This window comes from Microtus ochrogaster, chromosome 5 (genome assembly GCF_000317375.1).
Source record: "Microtus ochrogaster isolate Prairie Vole_2 chromosome 5, MicOch1.0, whole genome shotgun sequence".
NCBI lineage: Eukaryota > Metazoa > Chordata > Mammalia > Rodentia > Cricetidae > Microtus > Microtus ochrogaster.
Window position 1 is genome coordinate 74577204 of NC_022012.1, and position 9490 is coordinate 74586693.

A 9490-nucleotide genomic window follows, 5' to 3' on the forward strand; every position below is an offset into this window, starting at 1 on the left:
GTGACTTCTGGCTGGTGACTTCTGGCTACAATCTCAACAGATTATTCTGGTGTTTCTCAGTTTACACCCGTGTTGTACTTTTTTTTGCACCCCAAGGCAGGACTTTTCCTAAACTGTGTAGTTCTAACTGGCCTGGAATTCACTATGTAGACCAGGCTGGCCTCAAACTCACAGAACACACCTGCCTGAGTGCTGGGAATAAAGGCATTGATCACCACACTCAGACAATAATTTTGTGTGTGTGTGTGTGTGTGTGTGTGTGACATGGTGGAAAATTTAGGAAATCCTAATTACACAATTACTTTACTTTTATTTTATGTGCACCATGTATGTGCTTTGTGCCAGAGGTGGTACAAAGAGGGCTCTAGGTCCCCTGGAACTGAAATTACAAACAGTTAACTGCTAAGTGAGTGCTGGGATTTGAACCCAGGTCCTTTGGAAGATCAGCGAGTGCTCTTAACTTCTGAGCCATCTCCAACCCAAACTTTTATTCCTAATTTTATATACAAAAGACCCTAGCTGGGTGGTGGCACATATCTTTAATCCCAGCACCTGGGAAGCAGAGGCAGGCAGATTCTCTGTGGGTTCGAGGCCAGTCTGGTCTACAGAGTGAGTTCCCAGTTCAGGCTCCAAAGCTACACAGAGAAACCCTGTCTCGAAAAGCAAACAAACAAACAAACAAACCAAAACCAAAACCAAAAAAGACCCTATAGTCCTGTTTGTTCATGTGATGTTTTATACATAACTACAGAGAGCCACAGAATCCAGATGAACTCTGTGTTCTAGAACATCGACAAAGTCAACTTGCTGTGAACAATCAGAATTGTTGGCTTGGGGATGTAGGAGGATTTGCTTAGGGTGCCAGAGGCCCTGATTTTGTACAGTGGGAAAATAAGGATGGCAAAACCTCCAGAATTGTCCAAGGAAAAACACTACAGAGGGCTGGGTAGATGGCTCAACAGGTAAAGGAGCTTGCTGCCACACGTGATAACCTGAGATCAGTCCCTGGGACCCATTTCGTGGGTCCTCTGACCTCCATACTCATATCATGGCACAAATAAGTGTAATTTAAAAATTAAAGCATTACACTAAACTCTTAAGACACCTAGAACCTGAAGATACCCCTATCAGTTTCCACTGGTATGTTCCGAAGCACCTAGTTGTCCAGGGGGGATCTGTCAGTGGTATATCCCAGAAGCCCACAGTTGTCCAGAGGGTATCTGTCAGTTCCTGGCTCCAAGCACCCTCTGCCCCGGTTGGCATCTGGGAACCTCAGACAGGGACTGAGCCGCGCTCACACACTTCCCACTCAGTGCAGATGGTCGGTATTTGCACTGCAACTCCCTCATAATCCTGCCCCTCAGCCCCAATTTCTCTCTTCACTGCAGGCACGTGACCTGCGTAGCAGCCACTCCACAGGTGTGAGTCACCGAAGCAAAGGCTGGACAGACAGGGAAGGAGTACTGAAGTCAGGTAATTTTAGCAGCATCTTTATTGCAACCAAGAACCTGGAATAAAACGCAGCGAAACTAATGCTTCACATCACACGATTAAAAGCCCTGGGGCTGGAAATGAGGAGACCCATATGCTTACTGGAGAGAGACATGCAGATCATGTACACGTCAGCGCTGAGACAGCAGGCACTTTATGCGCTAAAATTAAAGATTCCCCCCATTTCAACTTTGCTGAAAACAACATAAATTTGTATTAGGGTTACTTAAAACCAAACATATAGACAAAGTCCCTGTGTCGGCAAGGGAGTTCTGGAACAGCTGTCGAGAGCTCAGCACCTTCCTTGCACAAGCGGTCAGCAGGGCCGACTGGAGAGGAGGGGCGGGGCTGGGAAGGGCGCAGCTGGGGATGTTTCCAGTTCCCTCTCATCTGCTGGGAGAGGACACTCTCACATTACATAGTTTAGACCAGGCTGAGGCTCTTGTCTAACATCAAGTAGCTCAAGATGGGCTCCTGGGCCTGAGCAAGCACTCTGTGTCCTTATCTCCCAGGACACCAACGAAGACATTTAGTATAACGATTTCAGTTAACTTCAGAATGTTACCTCATCAGAAGTTCTGCTTTAATAAGCATGCCTAGTATTAAAACAGATTAAATGAACCATTTTTTATGTGGTTCCCTTTAAAGTGTTTCAGAGGAATATATTAATAAATACTTTTTAAAAAGCCCTGCCTTTCTTAAATATTACATAACTACCACAAGGCAGGCGCAGACTGTGGGGTCTCAGGTGAACAGTCTTTTCCCCTAGCAAACAAGAACACTGGGCTATGATAAAGATTTGTTCCAGTGGGAAAATTTATGATTCTGTAACAATGCAAGCTCTGACTGGAGTCATCTCACCTGCAGAGAACCATGTGGTAAAGGCAGGAAACACCTGAACAAAAAGCACACCCCCCACCCCCCTCCATGGCTCACGGCTTTAAAGGGCCAGACGTGTGTCATGACTGTACCTTCCTGTGTGAGGTTTTGGGAGAGTCAGAAATGGGAAAAGCCATTATCTCCCAAATAAAGAGTTACTTGTTCCTGCTTCTCCAAGAAGAGGTCCACAATTATCACAAATGACAGTTTTCTTGACTACTGTTTTGAGTTCATTTTTTTTTTTCTTTTCCCGAGACAGGGTTTCTCTGTTTAACAGTCCTGAAACTCACTCTGCAGACCAGGCTGGCCTTGAACTCACAAAGATCTGCCTGCCTCTGCCTCCTGAGAACTGAGGAGAACTGAGATTAAAGGTGTGTACCACCACCACCTGGGGCCTGTTTTGGGTTCTTAACAATCATCCAATGTAAAAGTCACCTTTTCTCTGACTCCAATTTTGTTCTTTACAGAACAGTTCCTTAAAGCCGTCTACAGTGACCTGACCAGAAGCACAGGGAAGCCTGTTTTGTTAGAAGTGCACACTCTTAGTCTCTACCCAAACTGAGGGAGCTCATGCCTCTGTGAGCTCAGGGTCCTGGATGAACCTCCCCGGCCTGCTGCTCTAACTGCTGAGGGGCACTACCTACTCCTCCAGTGCACTGCAGGCACTCACTCCATACAAGCCTGGGAAACTCCAGTTAGATGTGCAGTGAGTGCTCTCTGGCTCCCATCAAACTTCTAGTTTCAAGGACTCTTGCCTTTCTCGTTGACATCCACAGTCAGAGGACAGACAGTTTTAGCGTGGCTTCCGATTGCTCCACTAACCGATGTAACACTGCTGCAGACAAGCAAACCCAGCCAAGCCACTTTTGTGCAAGTGAGCAAAGCACTTTCCTCTCAGAGAAGTAGAATGACGTTTAAATGACATGGTTATAAATGCAAGAAGAAGCTAGGATAGGTGGAGTTCTCGAAGGTTTGTCTCATTGTAAAGCAAACTTAAGGGTGAGAGATTTCAAAAGGACGACTGAGAGCTACTTTATGTCACTCCTCTCACTCCTCTTTAGAATGTAAGAAGCAGCACTTGAGGCTAGCTGATCCAGCGAATCCACCCTCAACAGCCAAGACAGATACTTAGGTGATGAGGGAAATACTTTGTTGGGGAAGGAAAGTTACCCAAATCAGTTTAATTTAACTTTGAAAAATATAAACAAATTTTGGCACGAGAAAATGTCATAAGCATTAAAGTAAAAATAGATAAGACAATAAGAAAAACTGTGGACTCTATCATACAGCATAAATACACAGCCAGCAGATATCACCCTCCCTTCCCCCACCTCTGATCACCCATGACTGCTACCACCCTCACTAATGCCAACTGCTCTTGGGAAGGGACCTGCTGTGGCAGGGAGAAGGAAACACAGCAAGTTTTCTGGAGTGACTTTTAAATCACTGTAACTTCCTAAATACTGGAGTTTGTGATTAAAAAAGGGTCAAACCCACAGGAGCCTGGCTCCAATGGGACTCATCCAATACTGGAAGGCCCTAAAGAGCAGACACCAACCTTAAAAATCTTAATGTATTCCCTTCAGTTAAGCAGGAAGGCTAAGCCAGGAGGATGTCATGGCCAAGTAAAAAACTGTTGATAGGCTTTCAACACTGAGAGCGCCATAGTTTGTCAGGGATTAGCTTACAGCAAAGAAGTGATCTGGAAACTTTTTATTTTAAACTAGTGATATCTAAATTACATTCAGATAAAAAAGTTAGCTGGGTTGTGGTGGTGCATTCCTTTAATCCCAGCACTCAGAGGCAGAGGCAGGTGGGTTTCAGAATTCGAGACCAGCCTAGTCTACAGAGTGAGTTCCAGGACAGCCAGGGCTACAAAGAGAAACTGTCTTGAAAAATGAAAAAACAAACAAAAGTTAAGGTTTAGATCTGTAAGGTTTCTCAAGTTGAAAGGAAAAATAACAGTTGGAATTATAAAAGTACTCCTCCGAATGCTGACCCTGTAGCTGCGCTGGCAAAGCCTGACTTCCTGGTTTTGGTTCCCAGACACGCAGGGAGCTCACCTTACCCAGGTTTTCTGCTGAACTATTTTACTCAGCTCTTAAGCAGAGCCTGGCTGCCTCCTTTCCCCGTCACTCCCTGCACCAGGGTCTCCCCACTCCCTGCAATCTTTCTACCTCCTGGAAACTCTGGAACAGTTTAGTAAAGGAAAGGCCAAATGAAAACGGGCACCATTACATTCTAAGAATACAAATGAATACATACATTTTCTGTTCCTTAAAGGAGAAAAACTTGCCTGTTAATTTTCAAGTTCTCAAATAATTTGATTAAAATTTTTTTGTCTGTAATTGTCAACATCTTGAGACTTGTGTAAACTCATGCTACAAAGCCTTTATGTAAAAGGAAACCCCACTCCATCATATCATCAAAGAAAAAGGAGAATTATTTATACTCGATGCTGTTTAAATTGGTTAAAAACTTGTCAGAGTCCAAGTAAGTATCTTTAGGAGGCCACTAAGTTATCCTTGAAAAATCATTAATGACTGGGAAAGTCATAAGCTTAATAGTAATTAGTTCATGACATGCTGGATACACCCAAGTGACGAAGCATAAGCTATTCAATTAGACAGAAGTGCTATCGACCCATAACTAGTCAGATCCTGGAACTGAATCAAACCAATCACTACTATCATATTTTAACAAACCCAGAAGTATACTGTGAAATCCACTAATTAAGTCCAAGAGGCTTACACTGCTAGTAAAAGTGAAAATAGGCTAGTGTGAATATGTGGCGCTGACGCCTTGCTTCTTTCAGTATCCTCGTGGTACTGCTGAAGAATCTCTTGGAAATACGTCATTCGTTCTGTGTGGATGGGTAAGGTGTTAGATTACTATCCATTAACTGCAGATTTCTGCATGGCACCAAATTTACTTTTAGAAGTAGATCTTATGTCGTGGGTACCAAAGTTCGATCATCAGTCTGGCTTTTCCACTAACTGACCCTCCTCGTGAGGTGTGACAGTGCACACCCGCGTTCTACAGTCACTTATATCACTTTCAGAGCAGCAATGCGTGATCCGAGGTTCTCCTGAAGGTAGTGCAACAGGTGCAGTTCATAATGTTCTCCAGACTCAGGGACTCTGATGCTGTGCCTCTCCTGAGGGTAGATCTTCACAACAAAGAGCAGAGGCAAGAAGACAAAGTTTAGTGACACTCCTCTTTCCAAAACTTTCTAGACTCAGTAATTTATATACTGCTTTTTAAGACTGGATCTCATGTAGCCCAGGCTGAACTAAAATAAAGCTCATCATGCAGTCAGGGATAACCAACCACAAACTCCAGATCTTCCTGTCTCTAGGGCTCATGTGCTAGGATGCTTTCCAGAGATTTCTAGTTGGATCATCAATATGGAACACAGTCTCTCTGTGGTTTTATATTAATACATATTATGCCATGGCTCTTCTTTTTTGGTTTTTTTCGAGACAGGGTTTCTCTGTAGCTTTAGAGGTTGTCTTGGAACTAGCTCTTGTAGACCAGGCTGGCCTCGAACTCACAGAGATTCACCTACCTCTGCCTCCCAAGTGCTGGGATTAAAGGCGTGCGCCACCACCGCCCGGCTGCCATGGCTCTTCTCAACAGCCTTTATGCACCTACCCATAAGGCTTCAGGAGGATTCTTCAGTGGTTCACTGCCTGAGTGTGGTCTGCAGGTTTCAAATGCCACACAAGGTCTAAACTATCTTCAACCCAGCATATGAGAGGTGGATGCAGGAGGATCATGAAACTAAGGCCAGCCTGACCCTATGTAGTGAAATCTTGTCTCAAAAACAAACAAACAAAAAACTAAGTTTAAAAAATCTGTAGATAACTAGGTGTTGGTGGTGCATGCCTTTAATTCCAGCACTCGGTTGGCAGAGTTCAAGGCCAGTCTGGTCTACAAAGCTAGTTCTAGGACTGCTAAGGCTGTTTGGAAAAAACAAAAACCAAAAAAAAGGAAAAAAAAGTCCATAGACACCATAGGCTTTGAATGTGCCCATTCACTGAACTCAAGTGGAGGAGGAATCCTAGTGGGGTGTGAGATGAGGCATTATCCTGGGAGCTATAGTCGTCTCTATCACACAGATACAGTAAAAAAAGAAACATGCCACTTTCATTTAAGTGGTATAAAAACCAGAATTTTATAAACTAGAACCCTGGGGTAGACATCTTTGTAACCCTTATGCTACCTGCTGTTTAAACTCCACCTCAGCTGCACACTACTATAGTGTAGGACTATAAAAATATGGGCGTGGGGGCTTATCCCTAGATTTCTAGCACTTGGAAGGCAGAAGCAGGTGGATATTAGTAAACTCAAGGTCATTGGTGTCTACACAATGAGTTCCAGGTCAAGCGGGGGTACAGGGTGAGATCATATTGCAAAAAAACCCAACCAACTTAATAATCACAAAACCAATGAAAACAAAAACATGATACAATAAAGAGTTAACATCTGTATTTTCAGGTATCAATTCGAGGGTAAAAAGATCCATTCGGGGGCGATGGTGGCGCACGCCTTTAATCCCAGCACTTGGGAGGCAGAGGCACGCAGATCTCTGTGAGTTCGAGACCAGCCTGGTCTACAGAGCTAGTGCCAGGACAGGTTCCAAAGCCACAGAGAAACCCTGTCTCGAAAAACCAAAAAGATCCATTCGATGTACTAGGTCAGGTATCAATGGATTACATTTTTTTTCAGATTTATTTTTTGTGTATGAATGTTTGTCTGTGTATGTATGTGCACCATGCGTATAACTGGTGCTTGAGATCAGAGGGCAGGCAGCATCAGACCCCTTAGGACACTGGTTCTCACCCTTCCTAATGCTGCGGTCCTTTGATATACAGTTCCTCATGTTGTGGTGATCCAAACCATAAAATTATTTTCGTTGCTACTTCATAACTGTAGTTTTGCTACGGTTATAAATTGTAATGTAAATATCTGATATGCAGGAATGTTGAGAACTGCTACCCTAGAACTGGAGTTACAGGTGGTTGTGGGCCATTAGTAGATGCTGAGAATAGAACTCAGGTCCTCTGGAAAACAACAAGTGCTCTAAACCCTGAGTCATGTCTTCAGTCCAAGGAATAATAGATTTTAATGCGACAGAGCATGGAAATGTCATAAATATGGGTTTAGTTTTCCACAAAAGCTAGCTGGAGGGCTAACTCATTCCTCCCACTTTTTAACACATACTTAGTGAGGCCCAATTTTCTTCATATACTTAAATTTAAAATCTCTCCTTGTGTGCATGTGTGTATGTACCACATGTGTGGAGCCCCATGGAGGCCAGAAGGTGTCAGATCCCTTGCAGCTGGAGTAACAGGCACGTGCGAGCTGTCTCACATGGATTCTGGGAAGAAAACTAAGGTCCTTCCTAAACCACTGAACCATCTGTTCAGCCTCTTTTCATATACTTTAGTCATAACAATGCAACACATCAGACTCAATGCAGAAATGGAGTAACAAAAATAAAATAACAGCATTTTTCTCTGTAAGTTGTTTTGGAATTATTTTCCCCCAAGATAAATGCAATTTGTGTTAACATATAGTAATTTATTATTGTTCCTTTAAAATAAATATTTGTCTCTGTGTTAATTCTCTATGAGGTTCTATGCCCCCCTCTGGATTTTCCTGCTTCTGCCTGCATGTGTCACCATGCTCACCACCACTGTAGACATAACCTACACAAACAAGGCTTTGCACTATGTAAAGGACTTCTGAGATCAAAATGCTTGAAAACTGCTACTATAGACAAATGTGTCACAGTTTAACAGGGCAGAAATGTCAACTGAAACATCAAAAGAAAAGGAAAGGTTGTAATTTCTCATGAACATACAATCTTAAAGAACAAGAGGAATTAAGTGGCATGTGCGTGTGCACGCACGCACAAACACACACACAAACACACTTGTTCTGGGGAGATTTCACGTAGCCTAGCCTCTAACTTGCTATGTAGTACTGTGTTCCTGAACTTCCTGACTCTACCTTCCAGGACATGGGCTCATAGACACTATACCTGTCTAAAATCAGATTCTCCTAAAACCTTCTCAAAAAATAATTTTTCCCCCAAGACTAGGTTTCTTTGTGTTTAACAGCTCTAGGTGACCTGGAACTAACTATGTAGACCAGGTTGGCCTCAAACTCATAGAGATCTGCCTGCCTCTGCCTCCCAAGTGCTGGGATTAAAGGTTAGGCCACCATCGCCTGGCCACTCAAAAATCTTTATTCGTTTATTTATTTTGCACAAAGGAGCTATGAAGGAGGGCAACCCATTAGTTTTTATTCACATGACAATGTAAAAAAATGAATAGTAAATGATCTCGAAATCATATCTTTAAAAAATTTATCTTTTATGTGCATGTGTGTGTGTGTCTAAGTGTATGTATATCCAGCATTTGTACACAAGAGTTCATGGAGACCAGTAGAGGGCGTCAGATCTCCTGGAGCTGCAGTTACAGGCAGCTGTGAGTCACCTGATGTGTCATCTCTCCAGTCCCACAATCAAGTCTGCGAAACCCTCTTATAACAACGAGGTCATGTAATATTTTCTCACCCATGAAATGGGAGAACGGAAGCAAAGAAAGGCAGTGGGAGGGTTGGTTTGGAAGCTATTTCCAGGCCTACAGGCTGAACAAACACAGACACATAAGCCATTTAACTGGACAGGCCCATGTTTCAGTCAGCCTTCAGGAGAATCTTAATTTTTATCAACTAAAGTCTGGTAACTATACTTATTACTGTAGTGTTCTTGGGCAGAGTGCAAACACAGCTATAAACTTAGTCTCAGTCCTCATTTTGTTAGATTCCAGGGTAATCTTTCACTATTCACCACCACACTGAATTTGAAAATGTGAACAACCCACCTGTAAGTCATACGGTTTTCCAGCCCTCACTAAAAAACTCAGCAATATACTGGTGTGTGCAAAATGAACATTCTCATCCAAGAATCCGTGTAAGAGGAGTAAGCGATTTGGTCTGGAGGAAAAAAATATTGGAAGATTAGTCAAGACAGAAGAAGAGCATTAAGCAAGGAACTCAGGACCGCGAGGGGTACACCCACACTCTGAGACAATGGGGATGTTCTTTC

General features: G+C 43.2%; 1 protein-coding gene across 3 annotated transcripts in view; it reads right to left on the reverse strand.

The window, feature by feature from the left end:
- Positions 1–1469: 1469 nt before the first annotated feature.
- Positions 1470–9490, reverse strand: part of Dpp8 (dipeptidyl peptidase 8) — a 56100-nt gene continuing 48079 nt past the window's right edge. For all 3 annotated transcript variants that reach the window (XM_005347769.2, XM_026778995.1, XM_026778996.1), the window contains 2 exons: positions 9267–9378; positions 1470–5539 (listed from right to left, as the gene is read on the reverse strand). In XM_005347769.2, coding sequence (XP_005347826.1) covers positions 5417–5539; positions 9267–9378 — 235 coding nt within the window. In that variant the 3' untranslated portion in view covers positions 1470–5416. The remainder of the gene's footprint in view (positions 5540–9266; positions 9379–9490) is intronic.